The 25,596-nt window shown below is 39.9% G+C and overlaps 2 protein-coding genes across 4 annotated transcripts in view; one reads left to right on the forward strand and one right to left on the reverse strand.

The window, feature by feature from the left end:
- Positions 1–1,898, forward strand: part of SUGT1 (SGT1 homolog, MIS12 kinetochore complex assembly cochaperone) — a 56,681-nt gene extending 54,783 nt beyond the window's left edge. The window contains exon 13 of the mRNA XM_036456497.2: positions 1,760–1,898. Coding sequence (XP_036312390.1) covers positions 1,760–1,861 — 102 coding nt within the window. The 3' untranslated portion in view covers positions 1,862–1,898. The remainder of the gene's footprint in view (positions 1–1,759) is intronic.
- A 14,961-nt stretch (positions 1,899–16,859) lies between these two features.
- The window catches only part of CNMD (chondromodulin), a 31,141-nt gene continuing 22,404 nt past the window's right edge, over positions 16,860–25,596 (reverse strand). For 2 of the 3 annotated variants that reach the window (XM_036457805.2, XM_036457809.2), the window contains 3 exons: positions 23,302–23,455; positions 20,694–20,860; positions 16,860–17,402 (listed from right to left, as the gene is read on the reverse strand). In XM_036457805.2, coding sequence (XP_036313698.1) covers positions 17,184–17,402; positions 20,694–20,860; positions 23,302–23,455 — 540 coding nt within the window. In that variant the 3' untranslated portion in view covers positions 16,860–17,183. The remainder of the gene's footprint in view (positions 17,403–20,693; positions 20,861–23,301; positions 23,456–25,596) is intronic. The other variant, XM_036457806.2, reaches the window with a different exon arrangement.

Raw genomic sequence — 25,596 nt, forward strand, 5'->3', positions numbered from 1 at the left:
AGGTGCATAAGGGAAATGAATGCAACACAATTATAGTTATCAGTCATTAGTGAATGTTGTAGTTTTTTAATAATCTACACTAATAAAAGAGAAAGATGCAAATTGATTGTACCTTAATGACACCCACCAGCCAGTCAGGAGTGAGTATGCAAATTAACCCAACAAGGATGGCGGGTTAATTTGCATACACAGGCTCCAGCGCTGCCAGGGGTGGGAAGCAGGCATTCCGCACCCCCCAGCTGCTCCGGGCCTCTGGACAGCGTGGGAAGGCGGAAAGGTGGCTCTGGACCGGATCTGTGCCAGCAGCCAGGGGAAGGAAAGCCCATTCTTGCACGAATCTTTATGCATTGGGCCTCTAGTTATGTATTACAGGATATTGTAAAAATTAAGTCATGCAATTTTTATTAAAACGTTTCTTATATACCCTTATATTGGCTGTGATGCAAAAATATTTGTTGGGACCACATACGGCCCACAAGCCACGAATTTGACATGCTTGATGTGCAATATAACCAGAGGAAAATGCTAAATTATACTACAACCCATAAGAAGAGAAGGGAAATAAGGATCAATGAATATGACCATATTATAAACTAAGTATGCTTCCTTCAGTCATCTTAAGAGTAGTTTATTATGTAGACTTGCCCAGTTTTATTCAGTATTTTATTTGAAGCTTACCAGGTACCAGGCCATTGTGCTTAGGTCTGGAATATAAGTATTAGTAAAGTATAGTCCTTATTTTTTAGGATCTTTAGCTGGAGGAAACAGATTTAAGAAGGCAGACCCTTAAAGTTATAATAGTGTAGTGCAATACAATACATGTGCAGTGCAATACATGTTTTATTTATGGTAATTGTGCTCATACAGAAGACAAGTTCTGCAAGTGTAGAATCCTGATAAGGGTCAAAGAAGGCAACAGAGATATGGTGACATGATGTGTTTGGAGCATAACTAAAAACATATAAAGAACTGGGATGAAAAAGCATCCATGTAAAGGGAGCTTGGCAGAGAGTGTGGGGCAGCGGCTATAGTGAGGTTTCAGTGTAATAGTAGGGTATGTAACGTTACACATTTGTCAGTAACACAGCTGATCTTTTTTAAATGTTTAGATTTTAATAATTCATACTGTTCTTTGTTGTGATCCAAGTAAATGAATTTGTATTGCGTTAAGATAACAAATGTCCAGAAAAAATTTTAAGGTATTTAAGAGTGTGCAAGGGTTAATGGGTAGTATAGTAGATGCTAAATAGATAACCAGTTCTTTACCGAAACGCTGTGTATACCCATGTGTGCACCTTCATCTAAAAAAATAAATTTCAGCACATACTTGCATATATTTGGTACAGAGAGAGCATTAAGAAAGGGCTCTTAAAGTTCTGTCCAACTATTGTAGAGTTTATTTTGCCTGGTCTTTACTGTCCTTGAAAAAGAGATTACAGTATATCATCATTTTCTATAGAAGCCCATTTTATTTTAGTCTGAAGGTAATTTTTCCACACGTAACTCCAGGCTGATTATGAAAGGGAGACATGGTGCTTTATATGTGAACATGATGCTCCTACCTATGTACTCTAAACTTTTCATATTTTACAGAGCATGGTAACTTCTCTGGAAAGTTTAAAATTAAATCAAAATATGGTCTTGTTTTTATTGAGCCACATATTGCTAATATTTGGGACTCTATGCTTTAAAGATTTCTAGAAAAAAATATTTTGATTATATGGTCTAAGAATTAATCTATTTTTATTTCTTATTGCAGATGGAGTCTGGTGGTACAGTTTTGAGTACCAACTGGTCTGATGTAGGTAAAAGAAAAGTTGAAATCAACCCTCCTGATGATATGGAATGGAAAAAGTACTAAATAAATTAATTTGCTATTACTGTATTGCATACATTCACCTAATGCCCATTGTGTATTATTAATATTGCATTCTTGAATTTTGAACACTGAGTATCTTTTTCAAGGACTATACCTTTTTACCTCTCTATGCTTTAGAAATTATTTTCCTTCAAGTGTTCAAAGAGTCTAATGAAGAATATAGGTCATATTTTATCACTTTATCCTTAAGGATTTTAGACTTGCTGAGATGGAGTGAGGTATCATTTGCTACTAGATAGATTAGTTCTATCTACAGTAGTTGTGGGAATGGAGAAATTGTTCATTGGGTATCTTGGGTTATTGCCTTATTTTTGATGCAGTGTTCTGTTAATAATTTATCAGACTTGGCAACTTTGGGTGAGTATAGATTTTTCAACTTCAGTGTTATATTGTTTGCTTTAAAATTGCTTTTGAATTGAATTGTAAATACAATTTTTTTCTGTGAAGAAGTTTGGCTTATTTACCTTTTTTCTTAAGTTTTTAATGAGAACTTTGAGAAATTATTTATCACAGGGAATTCCCATTTGGTTCTTTTTATGAGAAGTCTTTATAATTGCACTGGGATTTTAATCCTTATCTTCCAAATTCCTGTATAAAACACAGACACCTGAGTTTAACATGCTGCAAATTTAACTGTACTGAAAGCCAACCTGTGAAGATGAGAAAGAGTGATTTTAAGGAAGCCCAACTTCACTTGCTGCTTTGCCTTACCAGGATTCCTTTAGTTGGTTTTTGTAGGATTTATTTTTTTTTCTTTATTAGACAACTTTTTCATATATCATAGTTACTTTGGTTTCAGTGGTTTAGGGTAGCTGCTAAGAGAGTAAATTAGTATGTACCTATTTAGTATTATTTAGTAACATTTTGTGGTAATACACTACTCTGCCTTCATAGCTAAGGATAGGATGAATGGAAGGCAATTTTGCCATCATTTCAGCCTCCAAAAGAGTGAGAATTTAGTCTCTTGTAGTCATTTGATATAAAGTTTAGGGTTATTCATAAGGAAAATGATGGAGTGATACCAGAGTATGCCCAAACCTGTTTTTATAACTAAGCATGGGTGGAGAAGGGAATGTCAGAGTGTTTACTTGTCCTTTTTGTCCATTTAGAGCTACAGGTTACATTTTTTTGTTCTTGAACACTGAAGGTAAAGGTACAAGTAAGTTCTTAATTGTATGAATTCTAAAATTTCCCCTTAGGGAAACTATTAGTGAATTTTTCTATGTTAAATTTTCTCAGTACCATTTGTCCTAAGGGATCGGTAGGCTATTGCTGCAGAGGTGATGTCAGGGAAGAATACAGCACTACACCAGAGATAAGAATCTTAGTTCTGGCAAGTCTCTGCCACCAAGAGGCTTTATAATCTTCTACAGGTTTAGCCTTTTTGATTTAGTTTCTGCGTCTGTAAATAATCTATAGGTCTTAGAGTTATAAGTAGAAGCCCATGATTCTAAATACAGAAACATTTTTGCCAGTTAAGAATAACTTTTTTTCTTACTTAGGAATGACAATACTATAATAGAAATTTTGTTTTTTGTGGGTTTTTTAAATTTAGTACTAGTTTTTCTTGTATTTTAAAGGATAAATTATATATAAAGTGTGTTTATTGGCGAGGTTTGTTAAAATAAAATATAGTCCAGTCAGCGTAGCTCAGTGGAGGTCACAGTTCTATTCCCGGTCAGGGCACATGCCCAGGTTGTGGGCTTGATCCTCATTGTAGGGCATGCAGGTAGCAGTTGATCAATAATTCTCTCATTATTGATGTTTCTTTTTTTTCCCTATTTTTAAAAATTGATTTCAGAAAGAAAGGGCGAGAGGGAGAGAGAGAGAGAAACATCAATGATGAGAATCATTGATCAGCTGCCTCCTGTACTGCCCCTACTGGGAATTGAGCCCACAGCCCAGGCCTCTGCCCTTGACTGGAATCGCACCCGAGACCCTTCAGTCTGCAGGTTGATGATCTATGCCCTGAGCCAGACCAGCTAGGACTCATCATTGATGTTTCTACCTCTTTTTCCTCCCTTCCTCTGAAATAAATAAAAATATATTTTAAAAAATAATTTTAAAAAAATTATAAAGTATACCTGAATTAGATTTATTATAAAGAAGGGAATTTGAAGTAGTTTAGACTATTGTCCTAAAATATTGCTTCTCTTTTTCCGTTATACATAATGAATATTTGTAAGCCTCCAGAAAGTTAAAACTTCATTTTGATTAAGAACCTTGTAACTTTATCCTTATTCTCTACTATCCTAGCTTAGCTATTATTAATTGGTGTCATTTTCTTTCTAGATTCCCATTTTCAGTTCTCAATTTTTTGTTCTCGGCATTTAAAAAATATATATTTTATTGATTTTTTACAGAGAGGAAGGGAGAGAGATAGAGAGCTAGAAACGCCGATGAGAGAGAAACATTGACCAGCTGCCTCTTGCACACCCCTACTGGGTGCCCGCAACCAAGGTACATGCCCTTGACTGGAATTGAACCCGGGACCTTTCAGTCTGCAGACCGACGCTCTACCACTGAGCCAAACCGGTTTCGGCTCTCTTGGCATTCTTGGTTAATCTTTTATTTCTTTGAAATGTACATGTTTTTCACTTAGTATTTCTTTTTAAGGTTCAGTTCTGGAAGCCTTTTTTTTTCTTCTTAATCTTAAATTCTTCATCTATTCTCCTGATTTCTGTAATCACCTATACCTTGATGATTTCTCAGAACTTTCCCACTATCTTCAAAGAATGAAATAATCTACTACTTTGAATTCTGCTATCAAGGAATCTCTTAGATGGCTATAATATAGGTTTGAAACATCAGGGTCCATTTCAGTAATTCTGTCTTGTATCCTAACCCATTTGTAATTGGTTGCTAAATTAATAAATTCCTTTATTAATACTGGCAATTACTGACCACTTACAAAAAATAACCTGCTTTCTCTATTTTATATGAAATGTAGGAAAAGGATGGCTTGCGCTAACTACAATTTTTTTTGTACATTTTCATGTTTCAGATTTGTGATATTCACTGACTGCAGAACATTGAATTATTATGGTTAATGTCTTCCTGACTTTGGGAGAGGATTTCTTAGTAGGCTACTAGTATAGGACAAGGAAGAAAAAAATTGGACTGTCCCATATAAATTTTCTAGGTAAATTTCAACAAACATTTAAAATAGGGATATGTTACTATTGTTATAAATAGTCAAATTTAATTTTAATTTAGTTCAATAATTGCATATTTGGTTATCCGTTCCCATATTACCTTTTTTTCTTCTTCTCCAGTTATGTATATTATCACTTTATACCATTGATGATCTCTGAGATACATTACTGACCCAGAGAAGTATTAACTTACTCTGTGACCCGCCCAGTGCACTTTAATTCTATTGGGATCTTCCTAGTCTACATTAATGTGCATTTCTCTGATAGCTATTACTGACATTTCCAAGAATGTTAGAAAATTTCTGGGTGCTGTGTGTGTGTTTTGTTACAAGAGCTACTTTTCTTTGTAACGAGCCCTAAAGAAGTTTACCTCTTTATTCATTCGTGCTATTATAGTCCCATATGAATATAGATTTTGGTTATCTCTGTCTTGGAGAAACCAAGGAAAAAATAATAAAAGTTAAAAGGAAAAAAATAATGGTTTCTATGCCAGGGAGTCATGTGTAGTTTTATTTTTTTAATTGTTATTTTTAAAGTAATTTTGTTTATTTTTCAATTACAGTTGCTATACAATGTCATATTAGTTTCAGGTATATGTCATAGAGATTAGCCATTTATTTAATTTACTTATCTCAATAAATCTAGTGCCATCCTATACCATAGTTATTAGAATATTATTAACTATATTCCCTATGGTGTACTTGACATCCTTGTGGCTATTTTTATAACTAGCAGTTTGCACATCTTAATCTCTTCTCCTTCTTGTTTTTGGTTAGTCAACCCCCAAGGATACTACTTTCATTGATTTTTAGAGAGTGGAAGGGAGGGGGTAAGAGAGAGAGAGAGAAACATTGATGTGAGAGAAAGAAACATCGATCGGTTCCCTCCTATACTGGGATTGAACCTGTGACTTTCAGTCCACAGGCCTTGGCTCTAACTGCCTTGCTGAACCCACCAGGACTCTTTCTTCCCCTTTTTAATAAGCGGGATCATCAACATTGATCTGATTTCCTTTGTCTCCACCTATGCATATTCTATTGTAAGATCATTTTGTACACAGTAATCTCTATACCAAGAGATTTTATTTTGAAATGTCTGAGAACTTGTGGGCAAACTGGAGATATTGAATTACAGATATTATTATTTGGAGTCATCCTTATGATTTGCTTCTGAAATTAATTTAACTCTTGGCTTCTTTTCCTACCTCAGTGAACTTGCCCCACCTCCCCCAAACAGCTAAAATCATATATATTGCTAACTCCTTAGAACAATAACAGTGGTAGCTATTCTGTACTAGAACTTTTTATGTGCCAGGTGTCACTAAGTGCTTTATGTACTCTACCTCATTTATGAAAGCATTGTAAAGTAGTAATAGCATGCTGTTAGTACATATTTTTTTTAAATGAGGCTAAAGTTAAGTTTTTTGCCCAAATTCATTTCACTGATAAGTGAGGAGGAAGCTAGGATTTGAATCCAGGCCTGTCAAACTCCAGTGCTCATGCATTTAACAACTGTGACTCCCACTTCAGGCAAATGAGTTGGGTGTGGGATGATTATTATTAATAAATCAACTTTTTTACAATGAAAAAGATAATGTGCAAATTGAGCTGTTTATTTTTTATATATGGGGTGAAAAGGTATATTCTTAAAGTTCAGAATATTATAAGTTTCCTAAGTAGGAATATAAATCTTTTGCCTCTTACCTCAAGCTGTCCTGATTTGTGTTGAAAGTGCTATTTTTCTCAAATTCAGATAATTAAGAGAAAAAGGTACCCTTATAACTCCTATAGATGTTAAGAGGACTGGCATGTTATGCTGATCAACTTCTTTTTAAATGTGGGCACTCGCACACTAGTTTTTATTGTACAAATAAAGGCTAAGATTGTTTTTTCTTAAATACATATATGAGGGTTAGTGTGTCACTGATTTCTTCAATAAATTTGGGATGATTCAGGTTTAGTCCCTTTGTTCCAATCATGTTAGCATTGTAATATATTCTGAATTTCAGCATGTCCAGAATCTTCTAAATGTTATCATTGCTGTGACTTCAAATTTAAATTTTTAATTCTTTGCATTGAGACTTCATACCAATCACATTGACTTTATTTTTTTTTCTTATGATATACAAAAAGATGCTTTAAAAACAATACCATTTACCCAAAGGCAATTTTTAAAAAAATATATTTTATTGATTTTTCACAGAGAGGAAGAGAGAGGGATAGAGAGTCAGAAACATCGATGAGAGAGAAACATTGATCAGCTGCCTCCTGCACACCCCCCCACTGGGGATGTGCCTGGAACCAACGCACATGCCCTTGTTAGGAATTGAACCCGGGACCCTTTAGTCCGCAGGCCGACGCTCTATCCCACATGTGTCAAACACAAGGCCCGAGGGCCAAATCCGTCCCGCCAGGCCTTGCAATGTGGCCCGCACCGCGCTGTCATCACTGCACTCCGCTGCGTTTCCATCACAATGACAGTTTATGACTGTTCAGTAAACCATTCGGCCCGCGATTTAGGCTGGATTTTAGATTTTGGCCCCTTCTCTGATTGAGTTCGACACCCCTACGCCAAACCGGTTTCGGCGGCAAATTTTTTTTTTTATATATATTAAAAAGGAGTTAGGAAAATAATCTTCAATACCTATATATGGGCTTTAAAAAACCATACTCTATAATGCAACAAAATAATAGTGATTGCACATACTATATGCTTAATGCTCTGTTAAGTGCATGAAAAGGCAGTATTGCTTAATGGTTGTTTGGGATCAAACAATCGAACCCGGGACCCTTTAGTCCACAAACCGACGCTCTACCACTTAGCCAAACCAGTTTCGGCTGTACCTCAGTTTTCTTATCTATAAAAATGGGCACATGCGCAGGTTGCGACTCAATCCTCAGTAGGGAAGCAGCCAATCAATTATTCTCTCTCATCATTGATGTTTCTAACTTTCTCTTCCTCTCCCTTCCTCTCTGAAAACAATAAAAGAAAAGAGAAAAAAGGACTAAAATTTATTCCATCTTTTTAGAAGAAATCTTGAGCCCAAGGAACTTGGGTAGACAAGGGAGGTTGGGGATTTACAAAGACAGGCTCGCAGTTTGTTTGGGCATATGGAAAAGTCTGGAAACCAAGAATGAGTTAAGCAATTTCATTTATAAGCATTCCAACTTCTGGCAAGAATTTGAACTGCTTACTAGTCTGGTACATGTTCTCTGGAAAAATCACCCCAAATTTTTGAGATATTGAATAGTATGTGAATCTCTTTGATTGGGTCGCATATTTTATTTCTTAATTCTCTTGAAGTATTTCTGTCAAAAGCTATATACTTTTTATTAAAATACTAGATGCCCAATGCACGAAGATTTGTGCAAGAATGAGTCTTCCTCCCCCTGGCTGCTGGCACCGCCTTCGCTCCTGCCGGAGCAGCCTTTCCATCTTTGCTCCAGGACTGGAGCCACCTTTCTGCCTTTGCTCCATCCCATTGCCGCCTTTCCCCCTTCCCATGCTGCTTAGACGCCCAAAGCAGCTGGGGCGGTGTGGAATGCCTTTGTCATTGCCATGGCGATGACACAAGCATCCCACTCTGCCCTGTGCCACTTGGCTCCTGCATATGCAAATTAACCACCAGCTTTGTTGGGTTAATATGTATACTCACTCCTGATTGGCTGGTGGGTGTCATGAAGGTATGGTCAAGTTGTATCTTTCTCTTTTTTTTTTTTTTTTTTAAATATATTTTATTGATTTTTTTATAGAGGAAGAGAGGGATAGAGAGAAACATCGATGAGAGAGAATCATCAACCAGCTGCCTCTTGCACACCCCCTACTGGGGATGTGCCTGCAACCAAGGTACATGCTTTTGACCGGAATTGAACCTGGGACCTTTCAGTCCGCAGGCCGTCGCTCTATCCACTGAGTCAAACCGGTTTCGGCTGTATCTTTCTCTTTTACTAGTGTAGATATTTGTATTGATTTCAGAGAAGAAGGAAGAGGAAAAGATAGGAACATCAGTGATGATAGAGAATCCTCATTGCTTAGCTGCCTCCTGCATGTCCCCTACTGGAGATGGAGCCTGAAGCCCAGGCACGTGCCCTGCCCAGACAGTGACTCCCTTGGTTCATATGTTGGTGTTCAACCACTAAGCCACACTAGCCGTGTTAAAAGCAGTATACTTTCTTGAAGTAGGTTTTCACTTTAATATAGGTAATAGAATAATAAAGATAAGTGAAAAATAGTTCATGGTATACCCATTCATCCATTGATCAACATTGAGTGCCAAATATGTGCCAGACCCTGTTCCAGGCTCTAGGGAACAAAGCAAAAGTCCCTGCCTTTATGGAGCTTAGCTTATGGGAGGAAATAACTGGATGTATGTTAAGAGATGGTAAGTGCTAAGGAAGAACACTGTGCAAAGAGGACAATAGGTGTTGGAAATTTGAGATAGGAGACTAAGAACTCAAGTGAGTAGGTGACCTTTGAATAGACTTGGCAGGAAGCAAAGGAATGAGCCATGCAGATACATGAGAAAGAGCACTCCCAGCAGAAGCCACAGCAAAGGAAGGCCTGGATACAGGAGTGAGCAAGGGATTGAGATCACTGATGATGAGACAAGTAGTGAGGGGCCTAGATTGTGTAGGGCCTTGCTAAGTAATACAGATGAGATGATGGTAGCTAAGATCAGAGCTTGTCCCAGCTTAATATAAAATTCTGTTGTCTTCAGTATTATAAAAACTTTATCCATTGTCCTTTTTTTGCTACTTTGTATCAAATATGCATACAGTCAAATCAAATTGAACGGATTATAATGTAGTTTTACTCAGAAAATCTGATAGTATTCATGTGGCTGAATTTCAGTTATGGTATATGAGTTAATGGGTATGTGGGAAGCCCTCAGTCTCAATAATCACCTTATTCCTTTTCCTTCTAACATTAAATTATAGGTAATATTACATTTTAGTGTAAACTTGTTTAGCAAAGCTATTTCTTGTTCTGCAATATAAGTACAGTTACAGCAGAATAGATGCTGAGAAAAAAAATTGGTTAAATAGAATAACTGGTTCTGAACAGGGACTTCAAAATAAGTATTGCTTAGGATTTTATGTTTAATAGAATTGTAAAAATCAGATCAGCAGGGCATGTTTTTATAGGCCATCTGCCAAGACTAGAAGTAGCTTTGGTACCTATTACTACCTTAAGCATATATTTGCATTCCATCCCCTGTCAATAGGAGGAGGCACAACAAAAAAATAAAGTCAGAATGTTAGAGCTGGACTAAATTTTAAATACCTTTGGTTTCACAGGTGCATACTCCCCCCCCCCCCCCCCCAGCATTCTTGTATACCTTTTTCTTTATAACAGTTCTTTAACAAAACTCACACAGATAGTTGGTGATAGAATCATGATCTAACTCACCTAAAATTAGCTTACCCTAATCTTGTACTGATCTTCTGATAGTGACCCCAATTATCAGGCAACTTAAAATTATATAGTATGGGCACATATGCTGCTGTATAAGCTATAGGATAGTGGTTCTGAAAATTAATGATGAATAACCCTAACCTGGGAAGTTTTTAATGCAGGGTTCCCTTTTGAATCAGTGGATTTGGGGTAGGCCCCAGTAAATCTGTTTTTAATGACTGGTGATATGGACTTAGCAGTGACATGGGACATTGTCCTTAAAAACCACCGATTTCAAAGAGTGAAAGAGAATAAATAGAAGCTAGCACTAATCTCTAATGCCTCATTTCCAATACATTTTAGAAAAGAGTAACTAGCTGCTTGGCCACTTGCTCCTTTGAAGAATTGTTTCTCCCTTGCATAGATGTAAAGGCAGAGGATAGATGATCACAATTTTTTTTGTTCCTCTGTCATTAGAGCCGATGACATTATGATAAAGGCATTGAATCCATATAACTGTGGTACTGCACAATGAAAGAAAATCTGTTTTATTCAGGAAAAAAATTGAGAATATTTGGACAAGATGCTAGTTTATCACTGCTGAGATACTACTTAAAATGGGGCAGAGGATACTGGCATGCTCAGTATTTATGGAAGGCCATGGCACAGTACAAAAATGAGACACCATTTCGTTAGTAACCGGAATCTTCTCAGATGTTGCTTTGTGTAATTACACATAGGTGCTAAATGAATATTAAAATTTTGGTGCTGGTTGTGTAGGTCCAGTAAATTGTGTTAGGATATATCATTTTTGCTGCATAGTTGTACTTAAATAACAGGTAGAAATATGGTTTTAATTGAAAAGAAACCCCTTGCCTTTAAAAGCAATGTGTTGCTAAGAGAAAGTTCATGCTTGACTTATTCCAGTCCTTTGACTATGTCAGTATAAAACAAATCCTAATATATAAAAAACCTGGGTCGCCAAAACTGATTTGGCTTAATGGATAGAGTGTCGGCCTGCAGACTGAAAGGTCCCAGATTCGATTCCGGTCAAGGACATGTACCTTGGTTGCAGGCACATCCCCAGTAGGGGATGTGCTGGAGGCAGCTGATCGATATTTCTCTCACATCGATGTTTCTGACTTTCTCTGTAAAAAATTAATAAAATATATATATTAAAAAAAAAAAAATCCTGGGTCTGTCACAACCAGGCTCGACCAATTGGAAGTCAATCTTGCAGTCAGTGCTGGGTTGCAATGGCCATCCTGCACTGACTGCTGAGGGGGCTGCAAATAAGGCCCAGAGAGAGGCCTGAAGAGAGAAGCGGGGTCTGATCTGTAGCGTGTGTGGCAGTTGTTGGTCAGTACTTGCCTCTCTCTCTGGTTTGGATCAGCAAGTCGTGCCTCCATTTCTCTCCAGGGCTCCACCGGGGCTGCTGACCAACCCCGCCTTTCTGATCAGGCCCTGTTGATAGGCCCAGAGATGCTGACTTGCATAGAAACTGACCAGTCAGAACCAAATCTGGGTGAACTGTGAGGAACTAGTGGCTGCATAGGAGGGAGAGCTTTTGACACTAACTGGCATAGAAACTGGCCAATCTGAACCAAATTGGCCAGCAGAGGAGGGCAGTTGGGGGTGTAATCAGGCCATCAGGGGAGGGCAGTTAGGGGCGATCAGGTAGGCAGGCAGGTGAGCGATTAGGAGCCAGTGGGTTCAGATTGTGAGAGGGATATCCCCCAAGGGGTTCCCAATTGGAGAGGGTGTAGGCTGGGCTGAGGTACCGCCACCCCCCCCCCCCCCCAAATTTCATACACACTAATTCATTATAAAAAGATGGATAATAGTCTAGAGCAGTCGGCTCATGAGCCACATGTGGCTCTTTGGCCGCTTTTTCAAAATAGACTCACCCAGGCTGAAAACCGACTTCTGCCCATGGGCAATGAGTTTCAATCGTATGTGCTCGTCCATGCATGGTATTTTGTGGAAGAGCCACACTCAAGGGGCCAAAGAGTCGCATGTGGCTCATGAGCCGTGGTTTGCTGACCACTGGTCTAGGAATGTAGTCATATGAAAAGAAAATTTGTAGCAATTAAATCCCCACCATGAAAGGGTCAAGGCCAGGAAGCCACAGAAATCATGTTGGGGTGTGTGTGTGTGTGTGTGTGTGTGTTTAAATAATTGCAATTAAATTTGCAAAAGCTAGTGTGTGTTTTTTAAGTATGTATGTAGATTTTATTCCTTCCAAGTTCTCTAGTTGCCATTAGAATTTGTATAGCCATGAGATGAGAATAAAGGGTTCTGGTTCAATTATAGGACTTGATAGGAAGAGAATGTTTGTAAAGGAGCAGACCCAAAGAGAACAGGAATGTAACATAACATCTGTAAAGTTATTATTAAAATCTTAGAAAGAACTTTGTGAACAAATGTTGCTTTTTTAATCATTTGATGTTTAAACCTAGGGACTTGGTTATAGTTTAGAGAGAGGGTATACTATTTCCATTTCCATTATCTGTTTTCATCACTCAGCCTAATGAAGACTGACTTTGTATATTTGATTTAAAAGCAATTAAGATGTAAAAAAGGTTTAGTCAGCCAAGCTTGAAAATCACATCAGCTATTTGCTAGATTTAGGGTATACATGCATAAATGTATATACAGATATACTTACTGACCTTTACATAGTAAGTACCTAAAAACCATATGTAAATTGATTACTTTTTGTTATAAGCAGTTTAACAGCTGTGGTGAGTCCTTTTATTGTTAAAAATCAGTGAACATTAACTTGTTCTGTAAGTTTGATTCTAATATTGGGCTTTTAAAAAGTGAAATGTGTATGCATATAGAATATGAGCATGCATATATGTACAAAAGTCCTTTAATAGGAGTTCAACTTTCTTTTATAAACACCAAAACTCATTCTTCTTGTAAAATGTTTTTGCTAAAGTTTGCATCATTGGCTCTCAAATTTATACCTCTGTGTTAGAGATACACTGCTATGACTATCTATGCATGTAGATTTTTATTAACTCCCTCCTCCTTCCTCAGTAAATCAGTTAACTTTTAAAAAAATTATGACCATTTATATAAAATAAATATTCATAAAACAAGTCAGTATATTCAGCTTATACAGAAAAAAAATTATTGCACTCACAGAAGGAATTTTTATTTTGTAAAAATGTAGCTTGTATTTCAGAGTGTAATAAATCTGGTATAAGAAATCCAACTGTTGAGTGGGTTAAGTGACTATTTTGAATATGTTTACTTTTTTAGTATCAACAGCTATTTGAAGTGGTGGAGGAAGGAGGTATAAGGATTAGGTTAACAGGTTTTTAAAATTGAATAAAAGTTTCTTGTTATCTTTCAGTGAGATACATCAATGTAACAGAACATTTATACATAATAAAACCCAGCAAAACCATTTTTTCATTTTCTGTGTGCTTACACAACAACTATTACATCTAAGACCACAGTAGCCCTTCCAATCTGATTCAGACCTAAGACCTTGAAAATCAACCTGTGATGTTCATAAGGATTTCTTTACAACACCACTAAGAATTATATGAAAATCACCCTGGCTGATTTGGCTCAATGCTGGAATGAGCATTGGCTCATGGAGCAAGGGGTTGCAGGTTCGATTCCCAGTCAAGTGGGCAAACCTCAGATGCAGCTTTGATCCCTGTCCAGTCTGGGGCCTCTTTCAGGAGGCAACCAATCTATCCTTGGATAATGATTAAAAAAAGAAAGAAAGAAAGAAATTTAAGTGACTATCTATAATAGAACAAATACACAATTTTCAAAACAACTAACTGGCCACATTTGCACTTTTGTACTGGCCTGGTAAAGCATAATCTGTAGATTAGTACCCATTTGTGAAGTTTGTATTCTGCATGTCCTTTCTTCCTTTATACACTAACTAGTGCCCCAGGGCATGGATCCATGCACTTTGAAAGCAAATTAATTAGAAGGTGACCAGTGGGGCAGGACTGGGTGAGATGGGCCAGACACGCCCTGGAGTCAACCTCTTTGGTCCCTCCCCAGCCGGCCACACTCAGGATGGTGCCAGGGCTCGAAGGGCTTCTGCAGAGGGAGCAGGGTCCCTCTTAGCAGGTGGGGTCTCTCAGCCTGGCCTGTGTAGATCAGGACAAAACCGGCTCTCTGACATCCCCCGAGGGGTCCCTGTGAGAGGGTAGCTCTTGGGTGACACACCCTGGAATTGGGCTCCCTTCTCTCTGGTTCTGAGAACCGCCTCTGCCCAGTCATCACAGCTTGGCAGGTCTTTATTGAGCATCTGCCTCCTGGTGGTCAGTGCGTGTCATAGCTACTGGACCGTCGGCTGGGCAGTCGCCTAATCTTATATATATAGATTATTCTCTTTCAAAGTAGGCCTTTAGTTTTCTACTTTGAACAAAATTTGAGTCTTCAGTGATTCCTACCTTTAAACTTATCTTGAGTTTCCCCATCCCTTAAAACATTGGTGCTTTTTTCCCTAAGCTGCCTGCCTTGGTGACTTTCAGAACACAACATAATTGCTTTATCTCTTATGAAGTAATTTATCTACTAGATTTTTCAATTGATTGTGGGACTTTGAAAAGGGAGCATCTTTTTAGGAGGCAACCTTTTCTAATGACATGCTTCCTTCCTTGCTAAGTCTGACACCTGCTCTCACATGGAGAGCTACTAAAGTGGTCCATCTATTATAGAATGGAAACTTAGCCCTCTTCTTGCCCCTTCTTTGCATGAAATCTTTGATTGGGTCCCTATTTCTGACCTACCAAATAAATAAATGAATTCAAAATAGCATGCAATATAAGGTATAGTTTTTGCCTACATTTCTATCTTAATGTTACCTCAGCCTGAATGCTCCATTTGCCTGCTTGTACCCCACAATTCCCTCCTTCCCCCTCAGTGAATCAGTTAACTTAAAAACCTCTGGCTTCACTAGACTGCTCCCTCTGCCTCGAAAGCCTTTCCTCTGTTACTTTCACAAGTGCTCACTGAAGCTCTAGCAAAGGCATCTTCAAGATGCCCAGTGCTGCCATCTTTATCAAGGCCTTCGGTGTACTGAGTCCTGACTGTATCTCTCATGAGACCACACAGGCCGGGATCAGTCTTTTTTTATTTTTTATTTCTTATTTTTATTTTTATTTTTATTTATTTAGTTGTAGAACCAAGTATATGGGTTGCTGGGCAGTGAGGTGGGAGATGGTGTGTGGAACCATTGGCACATACTTGCTTTGTAGAATGATAGTCATTAACCATTTCAAAGATTAAACATGTAAAATTCATAACTGTACAGGAAGTAGCTGAGAACACTGTGCCATTACATATAGTTCAGTATGTGTATTTCCTTTGTAGCTTTTTCTCCAGAAGCCTGCCTTGCTGTGTATTTCCTTAAATACAAGCATCTGAGCCTTCATCTGATAACCAGATTTTTAAAATTCTGTATGATCTTACAGACAAATTGGAAAATACTAAATGTGTACTACTAAGATGTATTTAGAATATGAGACTATAATAAGATCATGGTATCAAGACCTATCATCTCTCTGAATCCTTGTTTTGGAAAACTGATTTTCCTTAAGAAAGTTCTTTATCTCTCAGATTGTGGGATTCAGAACTAATATGTCAAAAATATGAAATACCTGCTTCTCTTCCTGATGTGAATATTTCATTTTCTAAAGACAGCCCTTGTTTCTTGTCAGCGTTCCTGAGAGAATTTATGTCATTATAAATAAATAGGCTCTTCTTCCTCAGCTGTATCTGCCAAGCTGCAGCCAGCCCTATTACTAAGGAGAGTAACTAATTGGTAATTGAACTACATCAACAGCCTGATTTGTATTCCAGAGGAAGGAATCATTACGCTTCTTCATGCCAGTGAGCACTTATTGAAAAGAGTGTGAAGATTTCTCTTCAGAATGTCAATGAATGTCCTCTTCCCAAGTCTGACTTATTTCTGGCTGCATTTCCCCTCGTTAGCCTAATGCTTTTCTGGGAAGTGACTCCTAGCATAGGGCAGCTACCTGTTAGTCACATGCCAGCTCAAGAATTTCCCATGAGCTACCACATTGAGGTTTATGTTTTCTTTCAGGTAAATTCCATTATTTGTTCTTTTTCCTTCTTTGTGGTTTGTTTTTAAATGTTCTATTGATTTTAGAGAGACGAAGGGAGAGGAAGAGAGAGATGGCATCTGATCAGGGATTCAGCCCACAACCCAGGCATGTGCCCTGATGGGAATGGAACTGTAGACCTTTCAGGGCACTGGACAGCGGAGCCACACTGGCTTGTTTGTGTTTTTTTCTGGGGACTCTCGGAGTACATTTGCAAGACTGGGAAGAACAGTAAAGGTTAAGCACAATTGAGGAATTCTATACAAATAACAGAAAACTTAGTGACTTGATTAAAAAGAACTCAAGTGTACATGAGAACTTTGACAAATTGTAAATTTTCATGTTTATTTCAAAATGGCTTGGGAAGGAAATCTTATGAGCAGGCCTTATGGGCAAAGCAAATAAAAAATAGCAAGTAATAAAAGGATTATTATGACATTTTAGTCTACCCTTTCAGTACATTTGCACATTCTGAATAAAGTTCTGTAAAGCAATGGAGAAATATTCTGCTAACAGTGTTTCAAAGAACATTATACAGATTGAGTATAAAATACTTTGTGGTCCCTTCAGCATCAAGAGTTTTCTTTCATACTTTGGTGGTTTCTTGAGTTACTTCTTCCTTTACAGCCCCTGGCATATGAAGTGACTTCACACCATGCCCAAGATGCGGGCCACCCACCAGCTACATGGCATGATGACTCTGCAGGCCGACCGGCAGCCCTGGTAATTGTAGGGCCATGGCTGAAAGCCTCCCAGGGGCTCACAGATCTTCTGGCAGTGGGTGTAGCTCCGCCTGCATTCTATGCAGCAGATTCCTTCGTGGTCCAGTCTAGGGTCGAACGTCATGACGCCTTCCCCTTCCTGCTGCTGTGAAGTAAAAGAATTATTTGGGTTTTCTTTGTAATGAGACGTTCGTTACACATTTAAAAAAAAGATCCTGAATGTTCTTTGCTATGAGAAATCAGCATAAAAGAAAAACTAAAAAAGAAAGAAATCAGCATAATTTTCTGTAAGGAGTTTTCAGTCATAACCTTATAGTTCAGAATTTCTTCTAACATCCAGGAACTTTACCTGCCTAATCTGTCACTGCAGGAAGGTATGTTTTTTTGTAAATATTGATGAAGTTTCTCCATGCTTTAATGAGCCATGCTAACCACTCAGTAGGGACTCATCTTGTTTTAAATAGGCAAACGGAAAGGAGTCACAATTCACCAGTAGCATGCCTGCCACTGTTAATTTAAGTCAGCAGGAGCTCGTCCTTCCTGTAGTGATGGCTTCCAGACCTCCCGGGCGCACACTTGGGTACTCACTGACAGGCCAACATGGTGTCACCGTGTTCCCGTTGCAGTGGCCGAGAACACTGGAGTCATTTAGCTCCTGCCTTTCGTCAGCATACGGGTCTGTAACACCCAGGGAAAGGCGCCACATAATGTGTGAAATTCCAGACCTTAAACTGCCTTGTTTGTTCCTGTGTGCAATAATTAGTTACTAAAATAAAGTCATATTGATGAAGTAAGAATTACCTACAAAACAGCGTTTTCTCGCCACTGGAAGGAACTTGTCCCCCTGCCAAATTTACGTATCTGGCTTTTCTTTTTATGGATATCTAGGGGTATAGTTTCTGTATCCTCTTTAATATGGCATTGAATTTCATTGCTCAGAAGCCCTTATTGTTAAAGTAAATCCTTTGTTCAATTGGAGCCTCTTTCCTGGAGATAGGTGAACATGGCAGATGCAGCACCAAATAGGCTTCATGAACTCAGCACCCTGCCACCTGTTCTGGCATAACAAGTGTACTCAAAATTTTTTGGAGGGAGATGGCGGTTTTTATTACGAAAGATTCAAACATACTGGAAGTGAAGAAAATTGTATACTGAACATCATCTAGATTTGACAATTGCTAGCTTCTTGTTAAATTTGCTTGTCCCCCCCCCCCAAACTTTAAAATTCATTTTAGTGTTGTGATATTTGACCCATAAATACATTAGAATGTTACTTCCCAAATAGAATATTTTTCTACACAACCACACTGCCATTATCACACCTAACAAAATTAACATTCCTGTTAAGTTTTTGTCATCAAAATATTTGTCTTACTCTCATACTTTCATTTTTCAGATTCCTCCCTCACCCATTTTGGCTTATCTCTTGAAATAGGTTCATCTGGGATAAAAAAAAAAAAAGAAAAAAAAAAAGAAGGAACCCATCTCATTAGTTGTAGCTGACTCTTGTAGGGCAGGGAGGCAAAAAGCCTGATGTTTGAGACATTTTTTAATCTTGAGGGTTCAGCAAAGCCTTGTTAGATTAAAAAGTTGCTAGGGAATCTCAGGTTGTTGCTTTAAGATGCCCTAAAGAAATATGTGAAGGACTGAGATCCTGGAGAGGCGTCTGCTTAAAGGTGAACACAAAGCAAAGGGGAAAAGTGATGTAGTTGTAGTTTTTAAAAGAATATGGACAGTCAAGCCTGGAAGCCAGGTAGACAGTCCTCCTCCCCACCTGTCAAGGGGCTGATGCCCTACCCCTTGAACCAGATTCATCTAATCAGCTGTCTGGGGAATAAACTATTAAATTTTCTGTTTGCTGATTCAGATTTTATTTCCTTTTTTATTTGAGTTTTAGGGAATGAAGTACTGTGGTGTCCTGAATTTTCTGATAAGCCTTGGGCTATATAAAAATACTTTTTACTCTAAGTCTTTGGAGAATGTATGAGTCTAAAATGATAAATTAGAAAATGTATCTGCAGCACATGAATAGGCCTGAAGAGGTTCCTTAGGAAAAGTACACACAAATGGCTTATCTGTTTACGAAAAGATGCTCGATCTTGCATATAATTAAAGGCAGGCATGATAAAACAGGTAGATAAATTTTACACCCCCCAAAACTGGTCAAGATCCTTTTTATGTTTGATAATAGAGGCCTTTTATTACCATTTGAACACATGTAGCTAGTATAATTTCTTGGAAGGCAATATGTTTGATATCCTCTATTAAAATATAAAATTCCTATCTACATTGATTCAGCAGACCCAAGAGTATTTATTTTAAAGATATATTCCCTTGTGTACAGTGGGCAGTAGACTGATAGCTAAATCAGACAGACCAGTTTAATGGGTACCGTATGGCAAGCGGTATGTGGAGCGGGAGCTGCACCTCATTCACCTTCCCACAGCCGTATTAGGCACGTGTGTGCAAGACGGGGCACTATTAACAGCTTTTCTAACGCAAAAGTAAAATAATTTACATGTCCACCAAAGTAGAACTAGTGAAGTTGTACCTCTGTCCACACAAAGTAACACAATGTGGACATTAAAATGGAGGAGGTAGTCTATATAGAAGATACAATCTTCAAAATGACATATTGTAATTGGAAAGCAAGGTACCGGAGTTTTATATGCTCTTGTGTTCAAATTGTGTGTGTGTGTGTGTGTGTGTGTGTGTGTGTGTGTGTGTACTTATGCAAAGAAACTGGGCAAGTCGCTATTAATAGGTTGTTCTGGGGAGGGTGTCTGATATGGAAGGGAAACTCACTGTTCATTGTATATCCTTGTATACTGTTTTTAAAAAGTATATGCATGTATTATTTTTTCAATTAAAAGTAGTTAGAATAAATACTTATTTTTCTACTTCCTGCAAAGTGCAGTCCTAATAGATAATATTTTGTGGAAGATTTGTTAAGTTTCTAGCATGTTAGTATCATCCTTTCAAACACCATCCTTCCAAGCACCGATAAGGTCCTGCCTGCCCGTGTGCACGGAGCCTGCTAAGCACCTCCTCAACAGGTGTCTGTTGAAGGAGTGAATACAGTGGGTGTAAAGTGGGGAAAGAATACTTTCCTTCTGTGTGCTGACCCCAGGGAACATTTTAACATAAATCTCTGGTATGACTTTGTCTTGTGGATTTGCTTGTGACTCAAGAACAGGAGAGCACGGAAGGCAGGTTGAATGGGGTTCCAGCCAGCCAGGCTCTCGCCACAGAGGCTCAACCTGTTCTCGCCCCATTTATCAGCCCAGCAACAAGCAAATGAAGACGCACTTTTAAAATATTGAGTAAAAGTCTCAGTTGGATACTAAATGCTTGTTTGGAACCTCTAGGAACACGACCACTCCAGTGTCAGGTTTAACGCACTCATCTGAGCATGTGGCAGGAGCAGCGTACGCACGTGGTAAGGGTTGTCGGGGTTGAGGGGCTCTGAGTCGTCCTGCACGCTGGGTCTGGTTTTGTTACTCAGTCTTCCAGGGCCTGGGTTGCCCCGTGGTCCACTGCGTGGTCTTCTGGTGGTGACTGTAACAGTTTGTGTTACCAGTTCTCTTCTTTCCCTCTGAGTTTCTGCAAATATGAATGAATGAATGAATGAAAATGCAAGGTAGTTCCATTACTTGAATAATTAAGGAAGGCCTGTGTTTATCAGAACGAAAAACAGAAAAAGGACACCCAAACACAGATACACCTACACACCACTTAAATTTGTACTGATGATTTTTGTAATAATAAAAGCAGGTTTTAATCTTGAGTTAGTAGTTAAACATATGGTAGCTAAAATTTGATTTTATAATACTACCTGAGGTAGATATTGTAAGATAGCTGACAAAATCCGCCCACAATTCCCTGTTTTCTTTGCCTGCCTCTACAATAGGAGCTAAAAAAGTAAAATACCCCTCATTTCCCGAGCCTGCCTGGTAGAGTGCCCAGATCACACATTACTGGCCAGTGAGACAGAAGCAGAATATGCTAGTGCAATTCTGGGAAAGCTTTGCTTTCTTGGTTAAAAGGGGACAGATTTAGCCTCCTATGTCTTGTCTCCCTTTCTTGACTGTAGATGTGATATTCAGGGTAAGGGAGCCGACCTGTGTTAAGAGGTGACAGGCACAGGATGATGAGCAGCGTCCCATGGGAAGAAAAATGCTAAGCTAGAAAGAGGCGTGATGACATCACTGAGTAGCCGGTAATGCCAGAACATATCTCCAGACTTCTGGCTATATGAAAAACATTCCACACGTACTTGCTGAAACTGCTGGTCAGGTATTTCATTACCTACAGCCCAATGCGTTCATAATGGAGTGACTATCCTATCTAATAAGGAGGGGATAAGCTAATTGACCCTCATGCCATTGAAAAAGATGGCACCCACAACCAATAAGGAGAGAATATGCTAATTGACTGCCTCACCCTCAAAAATGGTGGCGTCCACAGCCAATAAGGAGGGAATATGCTAATTGACTGCCACACCCTCAAAGATGGCAGCACCCAGGCCCCTCAGCCCCACCAGGGCAGCAGACACAGGGCCAACACGAAGCACAGACAAGTCTCAGATGATGGCTGCCCAGCTGCCCAGGGTTGCCAGAAGCTCAGCTAACCAGGGTTGGCTGAAGCTTATGCTGCTGGCAGTGGCAGCAGCAGAGTTGTGAAGGGGGTGTTGCCTTCCCCTGATCGCTGGGTTGCCTCCCACCCCGGAGGGCTCCCAGACTGTGAGAGAGGGCAGGCTGGGTTGAGGAACCCCCTCCAGTGCATGAATTTGTTATCTAAGTCTTAGTTTCATGCACCAAGCAAGAGCAAGAGGACAAAAGCCACCCATTGGGCAAGAGCAGGAGGACAAAAGCAGCTGTCCACCTGGCAGCCCTCTCCAGCCCCCAAGAGTGTGACAAGCACTGCTCATGGTGCTCTTTCTTACCGAGCCTGCCTGTGGCCGCAGGGTCCTTAACCCACTCTTTCAGGCAGCCATGGCCACTGACGCATAAATTGAATCCTATTTGCCAAGCTCTGGGACAGAATAAGATTTGTGAATTGTAGGAGTAAGTCAGCCATGGCAGAATCAGAAGTCTGGATTTTCTAATCCTTGGCAAGGTTTTAAAAAATAAATTGTGGTAAAATATACATAAAATTTACCATTTAAACCATTTTTCAGGGTAAAGTTCAGTGGCATAAAGTATATTTACATTGCTATGCAGCCATCTATCTCCAGAACAGTTTTCATTTTGCAAAACTGAAACTCTGCATGCGTTAACAATAACTGCCCATTTCACCCCCAAGCCTGGTTTCAATGCCTGTATTTTTTCATTATTATTCCCATGCTGCTTTATCTTGATGTTCAGTAAAATCTTTTAGAAAACATACCCATCTCAGTTGTGCTAGAAGAAAGGCCTTTTATCCAGAGCTACAGAGACGGCCTTTGGAGGGCCAGAGTGGGTGACTGTGGTGGAAATCAAAGAGTGAGGACAGCCCTGGGGACCGGAACGCAGGGGACCGAGCCCGGCCTGGGGCTCACCTATCCCCCTCCACCCAGAAATGGCTGCAGGGTGTGCTCCAACCTCGCTCGGAACCCCCGACCCTTTATTTATTTTCACAGAACCTGGAGGCTGATGTCTTAGCCCAGAACTTAAAGAATCTCAACCTCTGCCCACAGCTGCATCTGGCCGTCCCATAATTCTAGGTTTGAACATAATAAAGAGTCAGCGTCTCAGTCCCTGGATTCTATGCCTTAGGGGGAAAAATGTAAAATTGAGATGGGGCAGAGTGGAAAGACGTGGGAGTGTCACAGAGACCAGGCCCTGCAGCTGCTGGGACTCTGGTCTCTTCCTGCTAACCCCGCTGCAGGCCTCTCTGCCACCTCAGGGCGGCCCTTCCTTCTCTCCGCGCTCTGGGGCCAATGACCCAGACCTGCCCGTACACCTGATCCCCTTCCCGCCACAGCTCAGGCCCATCGGGGGCTCCCAGGGACCTCACAGGACAAGCAGCCTTCCACGCAGCATTAAGAGACTCCAAAATGTTACCTTTTGGGTAAGTTGGTTTAAGCCAGAAAATAGGGAGGTCGCCGCAGAGTTCTATGACTTTGGCACTCAGGAAGCTGCTGTCCTTCACGGGCTGGCCCACAGCCACCCAGACGAGAGAACTTTCTTCATACTTAACTGGCATGATCTTGCCTTCCTGTAAGTAAGTGAAAATGAAATGCATTGAGTGAGACAGCAGTGGAGCATGCTGAGTATTAAGATTCACGGGTGGGTAAAAGATTATTCGGCTTTGTAAAAACTTAACGAGAATTCTGGGTGTATGTGTATGCCTGCCTACCTGCTCCCCCCCCCCAACCCCATCTCCCCCAGCCTCCGCCCCCACCTCCCACCCTCCCACACACACACCTTAAGATTCTAATCTCTCCTCTTTGTAGCTCTCCACAATATTCAGCACCTGCCCGCGCCTTGCCAGCCTGCCTTTGGAAGCTGGAATGTGTGAATATAGTATCCTGAGTAGAAGTGAAAATTACTTAATACCAGCTTTGAGCTTCGGGTTAATCTGATGTTTTTGATCAAAGATGTTTCTGAGGAAAAGCAATTGAATGGCCCTGGAATCCTACAAAGGACTGAGGGGCGCTCCATTTGGAGTGAGAATTCTTTGGGGTTTTGTACTGAACAACAATGGAAAAAGCAAGCGATTGGTTCTTCAATGTCATCAGTTCAAAGCGTTATTTAACATAAACCATTTCTCCCTTCCCCAGCTCCAACAAAACACATTTCAGATGTTCTGCACAGCGAGCACACCACGGAGGTTTCAAAGCTGGGCCCCCTTTTCCACCTCAGCGCGATGCTGAGAGAGGTTTGATAACCCAGGAGACCAATTTATATTGCCAAGTTATTCCTTTCATGTATTTATTAGTTTGCAGTAGTTTGGAGAAATTAAAATGTTTTCTCTTTATTTTGAGCCGAACGCAGCCCTTGGTTTATGCTTTCTCCCCTAGGCTTATGGCTGCATTAGAATAACTCAGAATTATTAGAGGAAGCGGCTCCCAGGTAATCTAGTTATTTACCTTAAATTAAATGGCTCCATCCAGGAAATGAATGCTCTGTGGGTGTAATAGCTTTTTAAAGTTACACAAAACTGATGAAAAATTTACAAAAGCAAGTGGTACATACATCTACCCCATCATAATTGAAAGTGTGAGGGGGAAGAGGGGGTTGAGGGGACAATGCATACAGATGCATCCTGCAAGCCCGTGGCACAGCCGTCTCCCCAGTCTCCTCCCTCCCTTTCCTGGCAGCACAATCTGCTTTGCTGGAGGCGGCAGTGGGCCTGGTCCCAGGAGAGACTCTTGCTTCCTCAGGCCCTCCAGATTTAGGAGAAGCTGCTGGCGCCTTGCGGGCAGTTCTAGACTGTGAGGTCCACGCGGGAGATGCTGGGGCTGCTCAGCCTCCCCCTGACGTTCTTACTTGAATGTGTGACTGATGTTTGGAGCTGGAAGGAAAGGCCGAAATAGTCAGAGATGCTGGTCCCTGAGCCTCCACATGGCTTACTATGAAGCAAACTGATCCTATTTCTTTCAGTTACTCTATGTGTCGTTTTCTGTTAGTGACAGCCAAACACATTCCTGAGTCACACGAACATATTGTCTGAATTTGGTTTTGTGCCTCAGAGGATCCACCACACACATATAAACAAATCAAACACAAGAAAAATAATTCAATTCTATGGCCTGGGAAGAAAATCAGATGCAGACAAATATTTCAATACAAACTATTCATCACAGTGAATTATATATTCAAAAAGTTATTTTGGCTTATTATTTTAATTGGTTAAAATTGAAGATAGCTGAACAAACGACTTTTAAAACTATAATCAGACTAGTGGCCCAGTGCACAGATTCGTGCACATTGAAAGGAAATTAATTATAATGCAGTAATTACATTACTGCAAAAATAGTATATATAATATCCTATGTAATAAAAGAGTAATATGCAGATTGACCATCACTGGAGTGATGCAGATTGACACACAATATGGCTGCCCCCGTGTGGTCAAAGATCCTGCCCCCATGTGGACACAAGATGGCCACCACAAGATGGCCAGCAGGGGAGGGCAGTTGGGAGGCACCAGGCCTGCAAGGGAGGGCAGTTGAGAGAGACCAGGTCTGCAAGGGAGGGCAGTTGGAGGCAATAAACCCTGCAGGAGAGGGCAGTTAGGTGTGACCAGGCTGGCAGAGGAGGAAGTTGGGGGCAAACAGGTTGGCAGGGGAGCAGTTAGACATCAATCAGGCTGGCATGGGAGTGGTTAGGGGGAGATCAGGATGGCAGGCAGAA

Source organism: Pipistrellus kuhlii, unplaced genomic scaffold (genome assembly GCF_014108245.1).
Source record: "Pipistrellus kuhlii isolate mPipKuh1 unplaced genomic scaffold, mPipKuh1.p scaffold_m20_p_3, whole genome shotgun sequence".
In the NCBI taxonomy this organism is placed as follows: Eukaryota; Metazoa; Chordata; class Mammalia; order Chiroptera; family Vespertilionidae; genus Pipistrellus; species Pipistrellus kuhlii.